Genomic DNA, 24570 nt, shown 5'->3' on the forward strand with positions numbered 1-24570 from the left:
CTGTCCCCTGCCCCATACCCTGCATGTCCTTTTCCCATTTCCTGTGTTTCCCCCCAACCATGCCTCCTGTGTACGCTCCTTGTCCCCTGCGTGTCCCCCTCCGGGGCCCTGCATGACCCCTTGTCTCCTGCGTGTCCTTTTCTCGGATCCTGTGTGCCCCCCGTGTTCTCTGTGCCCTGCTTAGCCCCTTGTGTCCCCTGTCTGTCCCCTGCCCCATGCCCTGCGTGTCCCCCTCTGAGGTCCTGTGTGCCCCCTGTGTCCCCTCTCAAACTTTGCATGCTCTCCATGCCTCCTCCATGTCCCCCCTGGGTTTTGTGCCCCCGGAGTGTCCCCCCCACCATGCCTCGTGTGTGTGTCCCTCATGCTTCCTGCGTGCCACTCCTATCTCCTGTGTCCTCCCCGAGCCCTTTGTCCCTCCCTTGGCTCCCCACATGCATTCCAGGGTTTGTGCAAGCCCTCAGCTGTTCATGGCTGGTTTTCATGCACCTCAGGAACACTCTGCACAGGTTTGCTCCATCATGGCAGAGGCCTCCACCTACCTGAGGTGTCTGTGAGCTCTTCGGTGGTGTCCTGTGCAAAGGCCATTCACAGAATCACAGAATAGTTTGGACTGGAAGGAACCATAAGATCATCTCATTCCAAACCCTGTGCCATGGGCAGAGGCACATTCCATGTTGCTTCAGACCCTGAACACTTCCAAGGATGGGGCAGCTGCAGCTTCTCTGGGCAAGCTGTGCCAGGGGCTCACCACCCTCCCAGGGAAGAATTCCTTCCTAATATCCAATCTAACCCTGCCCTCTGGCAGTGTGAAGCCATTCCCCCTTGTCCTATCACTCCATACCCTTGTCCAAGGTCTCTCTCCAGCTCTCCTGGAGCCCCTTTAGGTGCTGGAAGGGGCTCTAAGGTCTCCCTGGAGCCTTCTCCAGTGTTTGAGAAGTGCCCTTGTCCTTGTCAGTGGTTTTCTGTCTGTTGCCCAGGAGCCATCCCTGAGCTGCCGATGGTCCATATGAGCACTAAGGATTGTGCTGTAACTCTGCTCTCTGTGTTTCCCTGGCCACCATGAGCTTTCACAGATTTTGGTGTCATTTCTGCTGTTTCTGTGCCCGTGCTGTCCGGGGTTCGGGAGGCACAAGGGATTTCTCAGGGAGGGCTTTTCACGTGATGTTACCACATTGCACTTTTTCCACAAGTAGATAGCTAATGCACTCTGAAAAGGGAAGAGCCAGGCCAGAGGCCTCAAAAGACATGAACCCCTTTTGGAAACACTTGCTATGTTTCCATTTGTTGCATTTTCACAGTAACCGGGTGAGTGGCTTTTCCCGCCAGGTGTTCAGGTGGTGTTTAGTCTGTTTAGTATTTTTTACACAAATTTCTAATGCACCTGCCAGATACATTTGTGGTGGTTTATTTAATGCTTTTTTCCCCCCAAGGCTCTTCCTTTTCTTTTTCTGTCCTCCCCATCCAAACCAACCATGCCCAATAACCAGCTGCCAGCTCTATTTCCCTCATGTTCTTTCTCACTTGCCAGTTTACCCAAGCTAATACCATTAAAGTGACATTTCGCAAGGAATTGTATTTCTTTTCCTTCTCCAAGATAACCAGCAGTAACCAGCAAGGTTAAATAACCCACTGGAAATGATGACTCCATTTTCCTTGGAAGCCTGTCTGTATCTCTACAGGTGCTGCTGCTGATGTCTCCTCTGGCATCAGCATCCTCAGGATCACACTGGGGCTGGATGGGGCAGAAAAAAGGTCCCTTTTCTCACTACAACCAGCTCCTGGCAGTGCCCAAGGGCAGAGGCCTTATAAAGATGGTAAGAAGGCAGCAAAACCCCAGCGATGCTGCCGTACACCAGTTTTCCCAGCAGTCGGTGGCCTCTTAAAAAGCAAAACCTGGCTTTTGCTGTCTGATCCCAGGACATGGGAAGGTCCTTGGGCTCCTCTTAGCACCCAGGGTAGGATGATTTCACCTCCTGGCACCTTATCTGCTCCCTGCTCTGCCCCTTTATCAGTGGGCAGACTCACTCCAGCCACAGTGCCAGAGAGGCTTCTGAGAAAGGATGAGCTGTTATTTTTCAAACCCAATTACTCTGCAAAATCTCTATTTTTTGGTTGCCCAGGTGAGCTTTTGCATTTACTGTGACAGGGTTGCTGTTCTCTTCCCTTCCCGTCACTCAGGCACAGCTTGAGCACTTTGTAGGGATCCCTCCAGGAGTTATGTAGATATTTTGCTTTCTCGACCTGCTGTTGATTTTTTCAGAAGAGACTTTTGACATGGGCAAGGAGTGACAGGACAAGGGGAATGGTTTTAAACTGACAGAGGGCAGGGTTAGCTTGGATATTGGGAAGAAATTCTTCCCTGTGAGGGTGGTGAGGCCCTGGCATGGGTTGCCCAGAGAAGCTGTGGCTGCCCAACCCTTGGAAGTGTCCACAGACAGATTGGACAGGGCTTGGAGCGACCTGATCTAGTGGAAGGTGCCCCTGCCATGGCAGGGGGGTTGAAATGAGAAGAGCCTTAAGGTCCCTTCCAACCCTAAACATTCCCTGATACTATGATTTTGTGGGTGCTACGGTCTGGTCCAAGACTTCAGTATCGTGTCTTCAGCACTCAGCCCTGGAGGGCTCCACGGTGGGCAGGGCAGGAGGGTGGTGGGAGCCTCTCCATGATACCTCCTGCTTCTCCCACCCCCCTGCCCCAACTGATCCCATCCCTCCACAGTTTCCTCCTTCAGATGACAAAAGGATGAAGGATGTGACTTGAATTAACTAGTTAGAGGGTGGCCATGCTTGGTCTCTAATATATCTTGAATTGTATGGCACTAAGAACTGCTTCTGTTTTCCCAAGACTACTGCAGAGGTTTAGTTTTCTACATCCACGTTTTTTAAGAGCCCATGTTAGTGATCTGTAGCAAACCTCAGAGGAGAAGTGAGCAATGCTGTGTTTGCAGTCAGGTCGTTATCTCCAAAACCAGGAAGGTCACGCTGCAAAAATAGAATTCCTGTTTGTGCAGGAGGCAGCGTCCTGAGCACACGTGGGAAGAGCATCAAGCATGGGCTGCTCAGCCACTGCCACCGCTGTGATGGCCCCAGCACTGTCCTGGCACTGTCCTCCCTGCTCTTACAGAACACTGCCCTGGGAATTAAATTTAACTCCCTCTGCCTTCCCTCAGTTTCTTGTACACAGAGTTCTGCTGAGATCTGTGGGAAGACTCCCACATTGGTTATTTTGATGGGAACACAAGATGTGGGACAGCCCATGTGGATGCTGCTGTTTCAATATCACTTCAAGGACAAGGAGGGCAGTGGGCAGGGATATTGGGCACCACTCATGGTGGCAAAAGCCTCCCCCAAAAAGGTGAGTGGGGGATACTTTCCCCAGCAGCTGGAGCAGTGGCCAGGCACCCTCCCCCCCCATATCCCTGTGGATTACAAACTTCCCTGTTTTCAGTTGCAGCTTTGGGGGCATTTTTGTGTACCTGGCCCCAGGGATGGGTTTTGGAGTGTTGGCCATGCAGGGTCCCATGGGTTAGGGTCCCCTCTCCCTGGTAACCATGGCCCTGCTCCCTTCCACTGTGTCCAGTTCAAGCTGGATCCTTTCTAGGAAAAGCTCATGAAGGAAACATTGGATTTTTTAATAAAGAAGCTCATGTATTCTCCAGAGCTGCGTTTATTGTATTTATTTTTGTATCATATATTTATTGTATTGTATTGTATCTTTCTCGATCTTCCTCTGTGCACACCCTCACTCCCAGCCACAGGGGGTATCAGCAGGACCCTCATTCAAGCATTTATTACTTTTTCCCTCTGACAACTGCCATAAACTGTCATTTTCTGCCTCTTCTGTGCTGGATGCAAAGTACTCGTTGGGCATTCAGATGCTTAGAGTCTATTTCGTTAAATCTTTAGGTCAATTTTCTGTTTAATGCAATTTATTGGTATTCTCACAATACAAAGAGAAGCCTTGGAACTAAACCAACCCGTTTATGGGGAGAGACGGACACATACAGTTTCATACCAACTTTATTTCTTTTTTTTTTCCTTTATTATTTTTTTTTTCATAATCACTTCTTTTGCACAACAACAACCTCAAGTTGACAATGAAATGTACGTGGTAGACCGAAGGGAACCGGACAAGGCTCTGTTAGGGATGGAAAGTCCTTCCATGACACTGCACCAGCTTCCCACCCGGCACGAGGGACGGTGGCCCCGGCTGCGGCGGGAGGAGCGGATCCTGCCCGGGGAGCAGTGGGATGCTGAGCCCTGGGGTCACGGCTCAGCCCCGTGCCCACGCAGTCATCTTCCAACCCTCTGCCTGCAGCCACGGGCCGGGCTCTTCCTCCCGGGATGCACAGCTGCCTATCCCAACTCGATGCTTTGGTACTTTCCATTTCAGAGCGCTTTGGAGGCGTGGAGTCGTTGGCTCTCCCGCGGTCCCCGTGGGCAGGGAGTGTCCGTGTCCCCTTGTCTCGGGGTGTGGGAAACTGAGGTACAGGGGATGCTGGGGCAGGGATCCCCTGCACTCAGGTCCCACGCCCCCCAGGCTGTATCCCTGCACCCCAGGGACCACGGAGCACCCACACTTAGGCGTGGGCCAGTGCCCCTCTTCTGCTTTACTTAACGACAATTGACTACAAAGGTGGAGTTTATTGGTCTTGCTATGTCATCTTGTCCCTAGCATGGAGAGTAAGAAATCTCTAGCACCGTAAACAGCCATTCCCTGACTCATTTCAAGTGGTATCAGAGTGTATGTGCATATATTGTTTCCACGGATGCATTTCTGTGCGCGTGTGCACAGCCGAGTGCACAGCCACTGCGAGGAGGACAGGAATGCCATGGGAGGGATATAAAGGACCCCATGAGACAGGATTGCAGAGCCAGGGCCAGAGAGCCACACTGGGCTAAGCTAAAGCAAGCAAGCTGAAGTTTACATTTGAAAAGGGAGCAGCAAGACTGACCTACCCCCGAGGTAGGATGCATGCAATCGTGAACTCCCACCGGCCCTGGAAGGTCAACTCAAAGGGGACCCCACATCTGAGTTAGAGCAAGATTTTTTGATGACTCAGAAATAATAAGACAAGGAACAGGCTCAGTCCAGAAGAAGTTGGAAGCGCCTATTTATGGACAGAGCTGAGCTCTGCTGTGAGGGATAACATGGGCGCAGAGCTGTAATTTGGGCTACAAGGCCAGTTTTCCCAGCTCTTCTGCGGCTTCACCCATCGCCCAGCTGTTGGTGCCAGCTGGGAGCTCATTTCACTTCAGCTCCTCGATCTTGCCCGAGTCAGAGGCCCTTCCCCAGGAGGGCTCTTTGGGAGGCATATACATGCACAGAATAATGTCACCATCTCGTCCTTCCTTCCTCACACAGCTGCCACACTCATGGTCTGGGCAGGGGTGCTGTGTGTGCCCTGAGGATGCTCTCCCTACTAGGCACAGTCCTGTGTCCTTGTGCTGCTGCAAAAATGGGGCTGAAAACTGTCTGTACAGAGCTTGATTCATACACACCCACAGGAATCAATGGACCTCAAGCCCCACCAGAAGGAAGGTGACCGCGGGAGTTGGGAGTTGCATGCCATGTCCATGACTGCAGTACATGGGAACAGTCCAGAAATGAGGGAGGCTGGGGTAGTATGGATGTTAATGAGGGTACTTGATTAGTCTCAATTGAGGCATGAAATATGCAGCTGCACACAGCCATTAGCATGAAGGGATATGGAAAGGCATGGAATAACCATGATCCTGGCCCGTGCCACGTGCTGCCGGTCGGGCATGGCTCCTGGCCACGATGGGTTTGGAGCAGTGGGTGGACACCCCTCATCCAGCCAACACCGTGCAGCCAAAGCAATCACACATTTCCCTGATAGCGCCCAGTGGCACTGGACAAGCATCAAGCTCCTGAACATCCCTACTACATCCATCTCCACCAGGCAAACACGGCTCTGCGACACCTGAAGCCTCCGGCCCCACCAACGAGGCTGTTTCCTTGGCACAACGTGTCTTGGCAGCAGCTGCCTGATGTTACTGATGCAAAACTCCCCCTGCACATTCCTGCTCCTCTGATGCAGGAGCTCACCCTGCAGTAACACATTTTCCAGCCACATCCGCTGTCCCTCACCTCACCGGCCCGACGGAGGGAAGAAAAATGAGTTTCCCAGTGCTCACACCTGCACAAGCACCACCTGCCAGGCCATTCTGTGTTTCCCAGAGGATTTTTTTGCCAGGGAAAGATATTGCAAGAGTAAGTCCCCACCTGAGACCCAGCTGGGCTACAGAGAGGGGGAGGAGAGAGGTGCCAGGCAGCACAAGGGACTGAGAGGGAAGATTCAGGCAGGAACTGAGCCCAGAGACTCAGGAGCTGTCTGGGAGGATGAGTCTGGCACAGTCTGCCACTGACCACCTCTCTTCCAACACACGCCAAACCTGACGGTCCTCTGGCTTCCCTGGGGCTGCAGGGAGTCACCTGGAACCCCCACACAGGGAGGTTTGGGTCAACACTAAATAATATGTACTAGAACTGAAGCATCTCCTCTATTTCACCTCTCAGCCCTTCCTTCTCCTCCCAGCACGAGGAGCAGCCGTCCCTGCTCTCACTGCCCTGCCTGCAGGACTCAGCTGCCTCCAGCTCCCAATCCCATCATTTTCCAGCTGCTCCCTGGTCCAGCATCCCACCAACAGCCTGCCTTCACTTGGCCCAGCCTCCTGACTCCTTCTGAGCCCCCAGGAGAGAGTGAAAATGGCCATTTCTCTTGTTTTCAACTCCTGCTCATGAGTACAACATTTCTGATAATAATAATCATAATAATCATAGTACTAAAAACAGTATTTACAACAAGCTCCAGGTCAGAATTACACACCAAGCAAACACTCAGCACCACAGAGAGTAGGACAGGGTTAATATCTCGCAGATACCTTCTCAGATCCCACCAACGCGGGACACAGACATTTGACAGTTTCAACCATTTCTTACACACAAACATTTCATTTAAATTACTTTTTAAATTTTTTTTTTAAACTTTTTAAAATTTCTCGCCACTATATGGATGAGGTGATGCTGGCGGTGATGCCGCGCTCTACACAGATGCTTATCTAAGACAGCTGCTACTATAAACTGATCATTAGCTACTGGTAAGAAATTCAACCCTCAGTTTCCTTCTTTGCCCTAAATCTTATTTTATTTTTATCACTGACAGCACAGGAGCTTTCTAACAGCCCTGTCCTGCCCCCAGCCCAGGCCGAGGGGTTCGGGAGTAAGGTAGCCCTTCCTTTTAGGAGCAGAGTCCCCTGATGTCAAGACACGGCCATTGAGAGATCCCTCCCATATCCAGCTGGGACTTTTGGAGAGATCAACAAAGAGCTCCAGGATTTGATCTCCAGCAGTTTGCTCTGTAATGGCGCCGAAGAGCCACAACCACCTCTGGAAAGAGGGAAGGGTGATTATTCTGTTCACTAAGAGGTTATTTCACAACCATGCACCGTCTCTACTGGATCTGCTTTCCTAACAGAGTGAAATCCTGTATTGTGGGAGTGCTGGAGAGCCTGCAGACCAAGTGCCCTCTCCCAGGGCTCCCACAGAGCCAGGGGTGCAATCACCATCCATGGTTCTCCCGGGCTGAATGTCCAAGACCTCTCAGTCCCTGCTTGGGTGGGGAGAGGGCTCCTTCAGTCCACAGGTAACCAGGGTGTCAGGCAGTGCAGGATGGGGCACCTGGCACCAAGCTTGGGGTGAAAACCCTCACCTGCTTCCAAAGGATCACTCTGCTCTCAAAGAATCACCCAAAGATGAGGACTTTGGGTCACTGCCTGCCTGGACTGGCCCTGGATACAGCCAAGAGATGGAAGTTCTGCATGCTGCGACTCCTGAGCCACCCATCCCTCTGCTTCCTCTTTCCTACCACTGGAAAACAAGGGGTTGCTCCCTATTTAACTTCACATACAGAAATAATCACTTTCTTCCCATTATTCTGAAGCTGATTTTTGGCTCGGAGCAAAAACCAAGAGGAGGAAAAGCCCCGGATAAGAAATCTGTACCTCTGTGACACTGCTGGTTGAATTTATTAATACCTTAATTATTTTTTTTTTACATGAGTTTAAGAAATATTTTTTTTTAAAAAAAGGACAAAACCCTCCAAAGAAGCTTTTTGATTGACTGGTCGACTGATTGATTCTCTATTTCATGTGAACTAGTTGCTATTCTGCTTAGAGGTCCCTATGATCTGTGAATCCCCACAAGCACTGACGATTAGGGATGCAGAGAGAAGCGTGTAGCTGGGGGACGAACACCAGGGAATGGGGATGGAGAACTGAATGCTGCATCTAGACAAACAAAATGAGATGTGTTGGTTGGTCGATTGGTTGGTTTGTTAACAGGAATCAGGTGCTAGATGTGTAGAAAAGCCCTTTATCCAGAGATCTCCTCCCGCTGTTCCTTGTTCCTGCGGACTTCGGCTGCGTGCAGCTCCTGCAAAAATGGGAGAGGTGACACCAGGCTAACACTGCCTGCTCTTGTGCTCTCTATTTTCCTCCTGCACCCAGGATTTACATCAGACATAAAAAAAGAGACCGATTTCCCATCCAACACCCCTTGAGGACAGCGAGTTACACCTGCAAGGAGTGAAGCATCATTTGTGGGAGCCCAGAGGTGATGGAACCCACAGCAAACCCATGGATCCCCTCTCATGCAAAGCCCTTTGGCCATACAGCCCATAGACACGGGGTGGGCCTGATCCTGCGGCTCTGAACTTGCACTTATCAAGATTACCCAGACAATGTTCTCTACTGACACATTCCCCCTCCTCGTGCTGCTCCAGAGAAGAGCTGCTCCACAGCCCCACCAGCAACAAAACACCCACTCCCCAGTGCCCATCGCACTGGGATGACCCCACAGGGACCAGACCCCAACCCCTCCACGAGGATCAGCACCCCGAGCCCTCAGCCCTCTCCCGGGGTGCTGCACTCGCCTTCTCGCGCAGCCGCTCCCTCAAGGCAGCGAGATGTGCTTCACGGATCTCCCTGCTCAGCTCCATCTTGTAGTTGAGCTTCTCCTCGGCCAGGCGGCTGAAGTTGTTGTTCTCCTCCAGCGCCTTGTGCAGCACCTCCCGCTCGTGTTCCCGCTTCTCCGCCAGCTGCTTCAGCACCTGAGCCTCCTGGGTCTGCCGAGGGAGAGGTGGGAGGTGACCGGAGAGAGAGGCTCTTCCAGCCCTCAGCTCCCCAGAGGGGCTTTCTGACCACCTCCTCTGCTCAAACCTCTCTGTCACCCCCCTCCACCCCGTAACACTCTTGCTCAGAAGATGTTTTGGTGCCTTTTTTCTGCTATCATAGAATCACTTAGGTTGGAAAAGCCCTCTGAGATCACTGAATCCAACAGTCCCCCCAGCACTGCCAAGCCCACCACTAACCCCTGTCCCCAAGCACCACATCTACATGGTGATGATGATGGAGTCCAATTCCCTGGCTAAATCAGGCTGCAGAACCTCACTCCTTGGTACCTCACCTGACAATTCACACTGGAATATAATAACAAGTGCCAGAATACTCTTCCCAGCTGCTGTAGATTGCTGCTGCTAAGCCAGTTTTAGAGTTTGGCGCAATTAGTGCCTGTCACAAAAAAGTCACTGCTTCTATAGGACATTTCCTTACCTTCCTCCTCTCTTCTGCAGCCTCCAGCCTCCTCTGCAGCTCCTCCAGGGACAGATCCTTCTTCTTGGGAGGGGAAGAAAGGATTGGGCTCTCAGGAGATAAATCTGAAGGGGACTTCAGGATTACTTCAAAGCTCTGGCCTGATGCCCTCTTATCCAGCTGCTTCACCTCCATATCTTTGTGAGGGAAAAAAAAAAAAAGTGACTCTGTGGACCCGTCACTCGGGAGAGTGTTCACCTGAGAGTACCAAGCTCTTCATACAGGAATTAGAGTCCTGTGTGTCCTGACCCGGGTGATTTTGTTTTATCTCCAGAATTTTGCAATTAGTGATCACCTCCATCCCTCCCCCACGTCAATGCAATTAATTTAAAGTCGCAGCATAATTACAGAAAGGCCACATTGCTGCTAATGTCTTGTATGTCACCCTTGTATGTCACAAAGCAGAGAGACTCTGACTCTCAAGCTCCCATGTTGCCAGTGGGAGCATCATCCAAACACTGCTGGAGCTCCTGTGGGAGCAGGTTACCTACCTCCATACTGGTAGATGGTATTGGGATGGGGCTGGGTGTGGAAACAGGAGCAGATGAGGGAGAGCAGAGACAGCTCCTTCATTTTCTCCTTGTAGGCTGAAAAATATGAAATAGAAGTAAGAAGAGATTATAATAACAATGGCAGCTCTTTTTTTCACAGAGAAATGAAGCAAGTACACAAGGAACCCCTTTTGCAGCTACCAGACTTCATGGAGGCTTTTCCAGACTCCCATGGCATGCCAAAAGGTCCCCGAGGAGTGTCTGCCCTAGAGCAGGCTAAATTAGATGCCAGTGTGGCAAATGTCATGGGAAGACACACAGTAGGAATTTGCCACATCTAGAGGTATAAGTTTCTGTGCAGGATTTTCCCTCCAAAGGAGCTGGGACACTGCAGCCCATGTCATTAACCATGTTTGGACAGCTGCCCACACCCTTTCTCCACTGGAAGGAGAATTTCCAGTCTGGAGGATGCACTGCAGAGTCCTCGGTGATCACAAGGGCACGAGCTGCTGCCCTCGTGACAGATTGCAGCAGGTCTGTTTCTGGGGCAATCTTCACCTGTATTTTTGGAGTTTAGCACATTTAAGACAGTGAACTGTTAGCACACTCTTGACAAAGGGCCTCAGAATAGATGGACTTGAAACCAGGGAGGTGCTCTGTCAGGCTGTCAGGCTCTTGATCACATCACTGTAACCCTCACAGCATCACTCCCATGTCTCGGGTCAGCAGCTGGGGCTCAGATCCCATGTCTCACAGGTGCTTTGAGGCTCTGCCCTGGACTGGCTCCTCAGGGGACACCCAGGCATGTGGGGACAGAGTCTTCATGGCTGCATGTCCTGCCAAACCTGCCCCGAACCTCCTTGTGCTGCCCTTGCTCCTGCCTCTGCCACAGGCACAGACATTCTGGTGTCCTGTCTTGTCTCTGCCTCTGGATTTCCCACATGCCCTGGTGCTTCTGGCCTTGGTTTGTCCCTTCTGTACTGAGCTCACATTTTGACCTCCAGCCAGAGGCAACTCTGCAGCTCAGCTGCCAATGCCACCTTCAGAGCGAGACCCTCCCCTGGGCCAGGACAGGAAAACCCCCAGAACTCTGTGATATGAAGAGGCACTAGATGCAGGACAATTTTGAGAAAAGTAGCATCTTGTGTACCACATGTTCTCAGGAACATCTTTCAGGTCTTCTCCTCTGCCTTCCCAGAGCTAATTGAGTGGGAAAACTTATGCCTGCTTCATATATGCACTTATTTTTTCTCCTAGGTACAGAGCTTCATCCTAATTAGCACCCTCCTTTGCTAACCAACCATCCCTGAAGCTCAGATATTTATTGAACAATTTCTTAGCTTGCTCCATATTTTGATTTGAACACCCTGCCCAGTCCTGCTGTTAAATGTAAACCAAATAGGAACAGTTCACATCAGCAGTGCCAGCCAGACGTCTTTGATTTTGTTTTAAATGAAAAAAACCTCTGGAAAGCCTGTGAGAGGCCAGAAGTCATGGCATGCAGCAGTAAGCTAATTCATCTCCTAATGTGCTGCCAAGAGCCCTGAGGAAGCTCCCCGGGAATAAACGAGAGACATTATCATTTATTATCATTTAGACATTATCATTTAATACAAACAAACCAGGCAACGAGGTCGTTGCTCCACCATTATGTCTGGGCCTGGGTGAAACCAAGACATGAAGCAGATGTGCCACACCCCCGACCCGCTCGTTTAATTCAATTTAACGGTCTCCCAGCACTTGTTACAGAGCACAGGGCTTTGTGTTTCATTGCTTGAGCTTCAGTGCTGGCACTCTGTGCAGATGATTCCATGCTGCACTCCCTGCCTTTCAGGAGGTTTGTTGTGGTGGTTTCACAGCTGCCTCCATTCCACCGGGATCCTCCCGGTCCCGTTTTCCCCGCTGTAGAGCAAACTGACCGTCGCCTCTCCGTCAATTAAAATGAAGAGGAGGGAGAAGACAAAAGGGCCCTGGGCTGCGGCAGGGCTGTGATGAGCGCTGGAAGTGCTCCATCCTTGCCCCGTCCCGGACGCTGCAGCTGCAGCCCGGCGCCAGCCGTCATGAGCAATTAGCGGCACAGGGGTCGAGGGAGTGGGGCTGGAGCTGCCGCGGCCCCGGGGACCGGCGGGGGGACGGTCCCAAAGGGCCCCGATCGGCTCCTGCTGCCGGGGTGGAGCGGGGGAAGCAGCGGGAAGGGGGCAGTGGACCGAGCCCCCCTCCCGGACCTTTCCCGGTGCGGCAGCACCGCGCCCAGCCCGGAGCTGTCCCTTCAGGACCATCGCCACCCCCGGGACCCCGCCGGGAGCTGTCCGCCCAGCACCGCCCGCGGGGCCGGGGGCTGCGGCGCGGCGAGGGGGAAGGACCGACTCCCGAAGGAATTACAGGATCATGGGTTTACTAAATCGTTTGGGTTGGAAAAGCCCTCTAAGATCATCGAGTCCAACCATTCCCCCAGCACTGCCACTCCCACCACTAACCCATGTCCCCAAGTGCCACATCCACATGGAATTTAAATCCCTTCAAGGACGGGGACTCCATCACTTCCCTGGACACCCTGTGTCAAGGCTGGACAATCCTTTCAGTGAAAAAATTTTCCCTAATGTCCAATCTAAACCTCCCCTGGCTCAGCTTGAGGCTATTTCCTCTTGCCCTATCACTTGTTATTTGGGAGAAAAGACTGACTCCTGCCTCACTACACCCTCCTTTCAGGGAGTTGTAGAGAGTAAGAAGGTCCCCTCTGGGCCTCCTTTTCTCCAGGCTGAGCCCCCCCAGCTCCCTCAGCCGCTCCTCATCACACTTGGGCTCCAGACCCTTCCCCAGCTCTGTTGCTGCAGCTGCATCAGAAAGGACATGCCAAGAACTCAGTGGTAAAAGATCAGCATTTCAAACCTCAGGACTCAAATTTGCTTCAAAAGTATCTGCACTCCCATTTGCCAGTAGATATAAGGGTTTGAGAACATATTTATGCTGGTGTCCCTTGAACCAGGACAAAATATCTGGCTGGCCACAATATGACATGGCCATCAAGCCCCTTCCCAGAAAGGCTGTATCCAGTGCACAAACGTACATGTTTTAAGAACAATTAGACAGGAAATGCTGAACTTTTTATTTGAGGATCTATTAGCATTTTTATTTCTGCTAAGTCAGCAAAAATAAATTCAGCTTACACTGAACAAATATTTCATTTCTGCATAGATTAATCTGACTCATGTCCTCAGAGACTTCATCCCAAAGCATCACTTCAGTCTCAGAGGTGCAGCAAGAGCTCTGTCTCACTGGTGGGTAGAGGATTAGGACAGGCTGCTCACTCAGGTATGAATTACTGATATTTTGTGTCTCTTTTTAGGCAAACACTGCAGTAGAAAGATCAGCAGCAAATTCATTCACTCTGGTATATCTTCAACATTAACTCATAACACTTCACTGCTGTCAGAACTGGGGTGAAACATAGCAAATGACTGAGTTGTATAAACTAACAGGTGAATAAACTGTAGAAATAATAAAAAATATATCAGAGTCTCATCCTGTAAAGTAGGGTAAACTCATGTTTTGTTTGCTTCAGAGGGCCCTGAGTAGTGATTAAGCTACAATCCAAAAAAGTGCAGTCAGTTCCTCAATGCCTCTGAACATTTATTCCCTGCCATCAACACAGGCTGACTCCGGTTTGGTTTTATTCCCTCGGACACCCCATGAAGCAATCAATATTTATTAAAATTTTTCATCTACACGTATATAATGCTTGGGGAAAATTACTTTCTTCTTGTTTTAAGGAGAAGAAGGGAGACGACCTGGGCCTTCACCAAGGCACCAGGAGGCTCAGGAGGCTCCCACCTGTCTCTGGCGACTCCTTCCCTGTGCTCCCTCTAGTGCTGTAGGGAACATCCTGCACTTCCAAATCCCCTCTGCTTTGCATGAGCAGGAGCGCTACATGCACCATCGATCCGTGTAAAGTGTTTATCTCCAAGTCAACCCCTGGAGACATTATCCAGCTGCTCCCTGAGTGGCTGCGGCGCCGGAGATGGAGGAACGGCTGGGGATGGTGCTGTGCACGAGCAATGGGAACTGTCTTCCTGCTCGACATGTGCCTGGAGGGTGGGGCTCAACACCTATTATTCATCAAAAACTTTTGTTCTCTGCTTCCTAACCAGGTTTTGGTTTGGTGTTTAATGACATCCAGCAAAACAGAGCGAGACCATCTATGCACAACACTGATATGGCGCCATTCACAATGAACCAGAGGCACGGCGAGGCTAATTTATGTGGATTCAGGTAATTTAAATGGATGAAACTGGATGTGCTCTGTCTGATAGCAAGGTCAAAGGAAGGTTATTACAAGAAAATAATTTGGTTTGTGAAGATAACTTTGGAGAAGTAAAAATTGCTTCCATGAGGAATATTGTCTCATGAAAAAAAATGAGAACAGGCCAATTATAAACATAGTCAAAGCTTAAACAGAAGGTAGAGAAGCCAGAGAGCAGGTAACCAAGACCTCCAGCACAAAGACTGCAATGCCACACACACAACAAAAGCAACCACAGTCCTTGATAAGCCTTGAGAGTACAACAGGCTCCAGATATTCTCCCCTGCTATGAATCCTGTCATAAAAATCATGGCCAGACCTTCACTTCAGTCTAACTCATTTCCATCTTCTTGGTCCCCCGCTTCCACAAACAGCAGATCTCAGTCAGCAGCAGATCTCACACAATGAGAAAACAGTAGCATTTTTTTTGTTTGTTTGGGGTTTTGTTTGGGTTTTTCTGGTTTGTTTGTTTGGTTTTTTTGTCAGCTCAGCAGTTGCACCCCACACTGGCACCCTACACCATCTCAGCTGCTCACCATGAGACTTCACGCCCAGGAGTTACCATGGGCTCATGTGGGACCATCCACGAGAACAGGCAGATGTGAAGGTTACTCTGCCTTCTGTCAGGCATCTGCCAAACACTCACCCAGGGATGGTTTCCCATCACCTGGCTCCTTCCCCCCAGGTTTTATTGGCAGCTCATGAATGTCACATCAACCCACGGCCAACGGATCAGCAAATCACTCGAGCTGTAGCACTGGAACATGTGGGTTGCTCCCAGAAAATAACCAGGGGAATCTCCTCTTCTATGGGCTCAGCAGGAGAGAAGGGCCCAAGCTGTGCAGCAGAGCCCTGGCAGCCTGAGATGGGAGTGACTGACTGTCAGGGAGGAGAGAAGCATGGCCTGGGCTGCTCGATAAAGCAGAGGAAGGAGCCAAATGGAAGCAGCTGACCCAGAGTATTTGTGGATTTGGGGCAAACACAGGTTTGGATGGTCAGGTTTGGGTGAGACAAAGGGCTACAAAGGAGTGGGGGACCTGATGAGGCAGCAGCTCATGAGACAAAGACAGGAGCCCAGTGCCATGATGGGTCAGGTACAGACATACTGTGTGACCACAGACAGTCATTTGTCCTCTTTGCATCTTGGTTTCCTGTGCATCAACCAAAGATTATTGTACTTGGCCATTATACAGCGTTATTATTTGTATAAACACATTCAGAGGGTATAAGATTCTCTAGTAAGGCACTAAAAATGTAGAGGTACCTTTAAAGAACAAAAGAATTTTTTGGAAATATACTGAGCAGCTCTTTACCAGTCGGGATGTGCCTAAGTGCCACAGAACAAGCCCATGGTCTTTGATTGCTCTCTGGCTCTTTTTTATCTCTAAATCACAGATTTGGCCACTGGTTTAACTCCCCTCTGGATAGGAGACTTTTGTTTTTGAAACGTAAACTCCCACCTGGAAGAGTAAAGCCCACGTCACTAGGACAACTGGGAGGGATTAGCCAGGCATGTTGTTTCCAGTTAATTTAGGGGTACAGAAGTTCCACTGAGCTTCAGGTCCCTCCAAGGATTATCACCAAGAATCATCAGCCCTGTTCACCCTAATAAAGCTTGAAGTTGCAATCCCCCCTGCTGCCCACACTGCTGTCACAACGGGCTTATCCGCAGCCTTCTGGTTGCCACATCCAGCCACTGAATCCCAGCTCTTCCTTTGCAGAAGGATAAAACAGTGCCTTTACCAAATCTGAACAAACATTGACAGGCTCTTTTGAGATATCTGAGGCAATCTCTGAGAGCCTACGCGGTGCCATTAAATAAGATATGATTTGTATTTTACATTTTATATTTTAGAAAGAACAAATATTTTCCAATGATTTAGGTCCCTCAATTCCTCGTTTGGATACATGTAAAAAAAAAGAACATATATATATATATAAACATACACACACACATATATATATAAATGCCTACAGTAGATTCTTTGGGCTTGTAAACCTTAAGTCCCAATAAAAGTATCATACATTTCTAAGGCCATGTAGACTCCATCGACACCTGAAGAAAAAGCAAATGGTGATTTCTTGAGAACACAGAGAGATGGAGAGCTTGACAGAAAGGCCTCTGAGCAGTGGGCAGTAGAAGTGTCAGGACAGGGCAACACCATGTGGTGTCCACCAATACCATCCAGAAAAGGGGATAACCCAGAGCTACATGAAGTCACACAACTCTCACATTTCAATGCAGGAGGGGAAAACCTCGGGGTCTGCCAAGGCCCTTTTACCATGCCCAGTCATGACAACCTGGTGTTTCCTCTTGGCTCCACCTTCTCAGACACGCTAACGCCAGAGAGAAAAGCCAGCGAGGCTGTCACCTCACTGCATCATTTCATAGTCTCAGGTCCCTTTATTCAACCCAGGTGCTGCAAACGGCGGGGGGATGTTCCGTAAGCCCTGCAGAGCCCAGCCAGACCCCCCGTCCGCGGTGCACAAAAGCACAAAGCCCTGCGCGGATGCTGCGGGAGGAGGTGCGGGGGCTCTGCCCCTGCAAGGGCTGCCCGGCAGCAGGGCCGGCACCGCAGCTGAGCCGGCACTGAGCATGTGCCGCCCATCCCGCGGCTCCAGCTCCGAAAACAACCCCCAGGGCCGGGGGAAAACGCCTGGGGTGGCAGGGAGAAAAGAGAGAGGGCTGCCGGGCTGGGGGAAGCGAGCCCCGTTTCTTTTCATCCCAAGGATTTGGTTGTTTGTTTAGTCTTCCCAAGGGGGGGATGAGCCCCCGGGGCATCAGCCGCAGAGGATGCAGCTGCTCTGCCTTCAGCACGGATCGGCTTTTGCTGAGAATAAAGAAGGAAATAATGAAGGAAGCAAACAAGACTTATTCCTTAATTTAAGGATTTACTTGTCCTTTTCCTCCTGCCTTTCCAGGCTACTCTCCGTTCCTGCTGCACGTGCTATAGGCGATGGGGAGATGAGGAGCTGCTCCTGCAAAGGCGGCTGGGCGAGGCTCAGCCCTGACCATCCCTTGGCACACAGCGCCCTATTCTCCTCCCTCCTGCCACAGCACTGCTTTCCCGTGACTTTTTACCCCCTGAAATTGTTTCTCTGCTTGATCTGAGCCACAAGGAAGCACGGTTTCACGCTTCTTCAAGATCCCAAGCCTCCCTTGACAGCAGACCCGCATCTTTGGGAAGATGAAATATGCTACGGGCATGTGGTGGGTTGGGAGGGCGAGAATGCACCAGCTGGAAAACGCATGTTCTGCCCACGCGTGTTTCATCCTCGTCCATCTCAAGTTCGATGCAACCTTGGTTTAGATGGCCGGTAAGTCTGAGCCTCCCCTCCCACCCCCACTCTGCAAATGAGGTCCAATCCTGCTCAGTAGGGAAGGCAGGAGATGGGTGGCACCTCCCAGGAGTGCACTGCTGCAGACGATCATTGAGACAGGGATACTCACAGGAACACACACAATAGCTGGAGGTTTTCTGTCACAGAGACACATTTTTACAATGCTGCTTGACTTCTTTAATTGCATGCAAAGCCCACTCAGGATCAGCTGCGCCCTCACGGTCTCCCCCCACACACCCCTCCATCTCTCTGCCCTTCTCCCCCCTGCATCTACTGGTCTTTTAAAAGGAGAAAGGAACAGAAAATGCACAGCAGGAAACCCAGGCAAAGGACAGCAAAAGCAGCAAGAAGTGTTTTGCCTGGTCTCCTTCGGGCTGGTTCCTTGCCTGGGGGGCACAAAGCACTGCCTGCTCTTTTTTTGTCTGTCACTCCTGCTCAGCCCTCCGTCCCAGCCCTCCAGGCTCTCACTTTCCCCACCCAAGCCCCTCTTTATGGGCTGCAGAATCCAGAGCCATTTCAAGAGAAAACTTGTTTTTCTAAAAGCAAAATACCCCCTAAACACACCCACTGTTCATTGTACCATTTCAGGCTTTTCTCCTTCACCCACACTCCTGGTTTCAGCCATTCGAATCCCTCCTTCCGAGAAAAAAAGGGGAGACAAGTCTTTAGGAAGCTGGACCGAGGCAGCACAGCATCCTCGGGGCAGGCTGCCATCCTGCAGCCAAACCTGACCAGGCTCCCGGGATGTGATTCCCGGCACTGCTGCAGGAGGGAGGAAGGGCTTCCCTTGCAGCATCTCATTTCACCCAACGCCATCAAAGGGCCGCTCCCCTGTACCATCTTCTAACCAAGAAATGCGAGCTGTGGAAGAAATCCAGGGCTGGGAAGTCCTGAGAATACACAGAAACCCCTCCAGGTTCTTTGGGTTGGCATTGGGGGATTTTATAGGGCATTACTGTCTCTCATCCCTGTCTCCCTTTCCATTACCCATTTAGGCAATACATGATCTCCATAAAACAAAATGTAATTCCTGATTTCTTTACATCCAGCTACACAGCATGCAAATTTTTCTTAGGGGGAAAAAAACCCCCCTGTAACATATTACAAAAACAATATTTAATTGGCATGTAGCAGAATCTTCTAACGGTACAAGGTAATGGCAGCAATATTTTAAATTGGCAAGTTTATCACCTGTCTATTCATATTAAAATAAAAAGCCCACCTGCTATCTTGCATCAGAAGGGTGTGTGTACGGGGGAGGAAGGGGAACAATGCTGCCATACCAGCTACCTCCTCAGCACAGAACTCCCCTGAATCCCACGGAGTAAAAAAAAAAAAAAAATTGAAAAAACCAACCCAAACCTTCAGAATAATGATAAAAAAAATAAAACCCGATGGTTTTAGGAGTGCGTTGATGTCGAGCCGCCCCAGAAGGCGCCTGTCCTACCTGAGACGGTGCTGGCCATGCTGCGGCGGGAGCGGAGCGGGTGCTGCAGGAGCGCAGGAGCTGCGGAGGTGCTGCAATGCTGCGGGGAGGGAGGACTGACTCAGCTGGAGGGGGCTGCAGCCATCCGCGGCGGGGAGAGGCTGGAGCGCCCAGAGAAAGGCGAGGGGTGGAAAGAAAGAGAAGGGTCACTAGTTCAGAATATTAATGAGCGTATCAGGCCTCCTTTCCTGGGTGGCTTTGACGGCAGATCCCTCCCAGGCAAGCCTGGCTGCCAGGAACACAGCCCCACGGGGGAGGGGGGGAGACACACCCAGCCGGGCGCTGGCAAAAGAGGATTTTTCCTCCTCTTCCTCCCTTTCTTGTCTGCTTGAGATGAGCTAAACTGCTTTTCTTCCCTTGCTGAAAGCAGAGATAAGCAAATTCATTGATTTTTTTTTTTTTTTTAAACCATCTATTCCAAGACAGCCTCACCTGCAGGGCCAGGTCGGGGGTCAGGCTTAGCTGGGCTGAGATGTAAAACCCAAACCCCAACCCTTGCAGCAGCTTTAGGCAAACAGCAAAGGGAGGAGGGATCCCAGACAGGTTTTTAGGCATGGGTTTAGCTTTTTTTTTGCACCAGCACTGAGGCACTAAAGGAGCTGCAGTTTGGGGAGGAAACTGCTGTAAAAGTAGAGGAGGAAGAGCAGAATGGAGCCTTCTCACTTCAGTGAGAATTCTCCAGGTTTCTCCCCCACCCCAGGCAGCAGGACCTCTCTTCTTCTCATTTGCTCTCTGTTCTCTATCATTTCTTTCATTTCCATTTGTGGCTCTTGTTAGGGGCCAATGCTTCTGTGATTTTAGAGCATCACACACACATCTGGGAGCAGGGAACCCTCCCAAACCCACACATCTCCCAGCATGCTGCAATGCAGACACTCCCAAACAATTCCAGCTGCTGCAGGGAACTACAGGTTGTTGGAGTAGCTGCCAGTGCTATGGCTTGGTCAGGGGCAGAAGCCACAGGCAGTACCTATTAAATTCAGTTAAAAAACCCAGAGATTTTCCTTTTTTCCTAATTTTTCCCCCCCCAATCTCCAAGTGTCCTATTCCTTCAGCATTGTATTTAAAAACAAAAACAAAAATTATAGAAAATTAGTCTAATTCAGAATAAAATTAACACTACCCACACATTTTCAAAGCGTGTTTGCAACAGGAGCTTTTTTATGACCTTTCACTGCTTCTTGTTCTGTCCAAAGCCTGTTTTGTAGCTTCAACTCCCTCTACTTTCTCCTTGGATTGAATCTCTAGGGCTTTATCTGTTATCTTTGCCATGATCAGAGGAAGGCAGCCATCCCAGGCACCTGACTGCCGGAATAAGTTCCCAGCTCTGTTCAGGATGAGCTCTGGCTTTGATGTACCCAGTAGTCCCAAGAGGGTCTGGCTACCTCTTGTGACATTCTGCATCTTCTGGACATCAATCCTGTACACATTTTATTCCTTTTATTGAAGGGAGGGAAGAGAAGGCTTTCAAGGTGCCATGGCATGTGTCCCACTGGAATACACTGTGTGAGAAATGGGGAACAAATGATTTGGAGGGTCAGGGTGGAAAGCTATTTCCCAACAGTAAAGAGACAGAAAGGCTCTGGATTACCAGGATTTAAAGGAATCAAATAATTTTGGGACAAACAAAAATTTTAGCCTGTTGTTATGGGAACCATCACATCTCAGGACAACGACTGGTAACTTAATCCTCTCCTGTCTGAAAGGATGAAAATAACCTTCATGCCAACCACAGGAGTTTCACAGCAGGTCCTCGTGGCTCTAGGAATTCTTTTGTCCCATTTCTGAAGATTCCTGCTCATCTGGAAGCATCTGGATCTCATCTAGGAAGAGAGATCCTGCCTGGGCAGCCTCTGAACAAACAGGAGCATTATTCCTTTTGCATTTCTTCACAGCACAAGTGTCCTCCTTTCCAGGTCTCCATGACATGGTTCAGCTATTTCCCCACAGAGGTTAAGGATCATCTTTTCCAAGGTTTATATTTTGCATATTTTTTTTTCCCTGAAAATGAAAAATAGTTCAGCCAAGATCTTCCCCATCCACTAATGAGAGGAGAAGGGCTGGTTCCCTCTGCCTGAGCTGGCAGGGAGAGGCTGTTCCAGGTGAAGGGCTGGACTGTCACACAACCCACATTTTGCAAACCTCTCCTCCCTCTCCAAACTCCTGCTTTATAAGAACTCAGGGTTTACCCCAGGGAGCCAAACACCAGGATGATGATCCAGTTTAAGACAACACCTTTATTTACCATCCCTGTACCCCAACACAGGCGCTGCAGCTCCACCAAACCCTCGCAATCTCTCCGCAACCTGAACAAGAAATAAATGTTTCTCTTTAAAATTACAAACCATTGCCCCCCCCCTCCCCGTTTCCTCTGCTCTGTTTTTAGAAGAACCTGGTGCAGCAGTGCTGGAGGCAGCCTGGCTGCAGCCTGGTCAGGTGGGGTCACTGGTGCAGAGGAGCAGCCCCAGGAGATGCGGAGCCAGCGGGAGCTGAGTCATGTTTGCTGTGGACACAGGCACCTGCTGACTCACACTCCTGCTCTGGGCTGGGAGTCTTCCAGCCCTTCTCTCCCAGCAGGTAACACTGCTGCAACCAACAGCTCTTAAACAAGGGAAAATAATCTCATTTGGCACACAGTTGACACTGCTCTTCCATGTAGGAAAGATCTGTTTACAGGAAATAACGACGACACGGTATTCCATGTATTTATGAGGAGACCTGAACCTTTATTGTCCCTACAGGTTATCCAACACTCTCATTTTACAATCTCTACAAAGTAATTTCTTTTGCAGCTTAACCTTGCATGATTGGTATCACGTTGAAGAGCTCACAGTCAGAAACATGAGCAAAACCAGCTGTTACGTTTTGCATGGAGTGCCATGAAGATCCAAAGGAATAACTCCGTGCTCTCCAGCCCATTCTCCATAATTAAAGACAATTTATAATCCAGCCCACTCCCTATAATCAAAGACAGTTTATAATCCAGGGAAGTTCAGCTCACGGAGTTTAAAGGCTGGTGATGAAAACAGCAACACCCGTGAGCTCCCCTAACCCAACACCAAGACAGAGAAGGTACCACATTTTGGGAACAGCACAGATCACACAGAGTTTAATTCACATAAAGTTTTCTGTTCCTTTTAAAATCAGAACTTCTGCACACAAACCAACTGTGCAGCTGGCTAGGGATAGATAATTTTAAAGTTACAACAGAAGAAGACATATCCTGTTCTACATCTACACAGTGACCATCTGACAGCGTGAGATGCAGCAATAAAGCACAGAGACATCTGTAAAATATTTCGTTCCTGCCTTCTCCCTCATGTAACTGCATAAAACGTTTTTTGCAAAATTTGGAGGTCCGGGTAAACCATGCCTTGTTAAAACACCTGGGTCTTAGAAACTGAGTAATCCATCAATCCAGAGCAGTTCGCTGCAGTCACACACGTGTGGAACCAACCCTCGGCCTGAGCACCTGGAATGCTGACGGAGCCGTTCCATGAATACACTGACAGGGGGCTGAAGGGTGGGAGCACCGCGCCGAAGAAAAGCTGGGAACAAAGGAGCGGCACGTTCACCCCAAACAAAAGAGACCCGTCAGAATTCATTACTGCTCCTAAGGCAGGAACCACAAGGCTCGACACAGAGCGGCAGAACCCCTCCCACCCTAAAGGCTGAGGGTTTCACAAAGCCTCCTGTCGTGTTCTGCCCTCTCTTCCCTGCAGCACCGCCCAGCACAAAGCACAGCGGGGTCCTGGACACCGCCCGGCCAAGGGCAGCGCTCATCACACGCTCCTGAGTCCTTAAAAAGGGCAGAAACGCCAGTCCCGGGCAGCCCCGGCGTGGGGCACCCGCACACGGCTGGGAAGCCTTAGAAATGCAGTTTTTAGCGACCGGACGGCCGATTTCTGCCTCTTCGGGGCCCCACCTCGGCCAACGCCCCGAGGGAAGCGGCTGCAGGACCCTCCGGCTGAACCACCTGTCGGGGGAGCGGGGCCTGCTTCCTTCAGGTGCAGCAGGGCCCAAACCCCACCGGGCTTGGACCGCTCCTGCCCGGGACCCCTTAGAGGACACGGCACCAGCCCCCGAGCCGCGCTCGCTCCCCGGGCCCGGGATCCCCCGGGACCCGCCCCGGGCCCGAGGTCGGGCCCGCCATGGCCACCGCCTCCCCTGGCCGTTACCGCGGCAACAGCGCCGCTCTCGCGAGAGCGCCCGCCGGAAGTCACGCGCGGAGCGTGAGTGGGGCGGGCACGTGACACGGGCGCGGGGATTGCGAACGGCGGAGCCGGAGGTGCGGGAATAGGGGAATACCGGGACACGGGAGAGTGTGGGAATACCGGGACACGGGCGTACGGGAATGAGGGAGTGTGGGAATACCGGGACACGGGAGTATGGGAATGGGGGAATGTGGGAATACCGGGACTCGGGAATAGGGGGATGTGGGAATATGGGAATACCGGAACGTGGGCCAGAGCGGGTGGAGGGGACCGGGAACATGGGAACCCGGGCCCCGAGTGCCCCTGAGCCTCCTGCCCGGCCCGCCGGTACCGCCCCGTCCCAAATTGCGTGTGACCTGATTGTCCCTTCGGTGCCAGGAGGGGCCGAAAAGAAAGGTGGAGGGAGCCCGTTTAGAGGGATCTGGAGTCACAGGACAAGGGGGAATGGATTCACACTGACAGAGAGTAGGGTTAGATTGGGTGTTAGGAAGGAATTCTTCCCTGCGAGGGTGGTGAGGCCCTGGCCCAGGTTGGCCAGGGAAGCTGTGGCTGCCCCATCCCTGGAAGTGTTCAACCAGGTTGGACGGGGCTTGGAGCAACCTGGTCTAGTGGAAGGTGTCCCTGCCCATGGCAGGGGGTTGGAACAAGATGGGCTTTAAGGTCCCTTCCAACCCAAACCAGTCTGTGTTTCTGTCATTCCGATAACACCGTGGCAGCAGGATCAGTCACAGCCTGTGTTTCCTTGCAGGCACTGACAGGACCATGCCCAGGATCACTCTGAACGGCATCACAGTGGATTTCCCCTTCCAGCCCTACCCATGCCAGGAAGCCTACATGGCCAAGGTGCTGGAGTGCCTGCAGAAGGTGGGTCTGTGCTGCCTCCATGGGGGTAATTGGCTCATTTGCCAACTGCACAAAATGATTTCTCTAAGAAGAAGTTGTCACAAATCAACTTTCCTTTATGTAGTCTGTTTGCTACCTTTTCCAAGTTTTCTGTGACCTTTTGCTTCTATTTTTATTTTACTCTATGGTTATTGAAAACCCACGTGTCAGGTGACACTCAGT

General features: G+C 50.9%; 2 protein-coding genes across 8 annotated transcripts in view; one reads left to right on the top strand and one right to left on the bottom strand.

The window, feature by feature from the left end:
- Window positions 1-3889: 3889 nt before the first annotated feature.
- STMN3 (stathmin 3) lies at window positions 3890-19512 on the bottom strand. Its single transcript, XM_027710608.2, has 5 exons — window positions 19253-19512; window positions 10164-10259; window positions 9634-9809; window positions 8955-9146; window positions 3890-8455 (listed from the first exon to the last, which is right to left on the bottom strand). Exons 1-5 carry the CDS (start codon window positions 19269-19271, stop codon window positions 8396-8398), a joined length of 543 nt encoding a protein of 180 aa, XP_027566409.1. The 5' UTR covers window positions 19272-19512; the 3' UTR covers window positions 3890-8395.
- Window positions 19513-23275: 3763 nt separating this feature from the next.
- RTEL1 (regulator of telomere elongation helicase 1) overlaps window positions 23276-24570 on the top strand; it is a 45759-nt gene continuing 44464 nt past the window's right edge. For 6 of the 7 annotated variants that reach the window (XM_027710624.2, XM_027710625.2, XM_039382963.1 and 3 more), the window contains exons 1-2: window positions 23276-23579; window positions 24254-24369. In XM_027710624.2, the coding sequence (XP_027566425.1) occupies window positions 24268-24369 (102 nt within the window). In that variant the 5' untranslated portion in view covers window positions 23276-23579; window positions 24254-24267. The remainder of the gene's footprint in view (window positions 23580-24253; window positions 24370-24570) is intronic. The other variant, XM_027710619.2, reaches the window with a different exon arrangement.

Source organism: Pipra filicauda, unplaced genomic scaffold (assembly GCF_003945595.2).
Source record: "Pipra filicauda isolate LSUMZ 115617 unplaced genomic scaffold, ASM394559v2 scaffold291_size933811_pilon, whole genome shotgun sequence".
In the NCBI taxonomy this organism is placed as follows: domain Eukaryota; kingdom Metazoa; phylum Chordata; class Aves; order Passeriformes; family Pipridae; genus Pipra; species Pipra filicauda.

Coding starts and splice junctions, on each gene's coding strand:
- STMN3 (XM_027710608.2), bottom strand. Junction 9,810..10,163: donor TACCATCTACCAGTATGGAG/GTAGGTAACCTG, acceptor TCCCTCACAAAG/ATATGGAGGTGAAGCAGCTG. Junction 9,147..9,633: donor CTGCAGAAGAGAGGAGGAAG/GTAAGGAAATGT, acceptor CTCCCTCGGCAG/ACCCAGGAGGCTCAGGTGCT.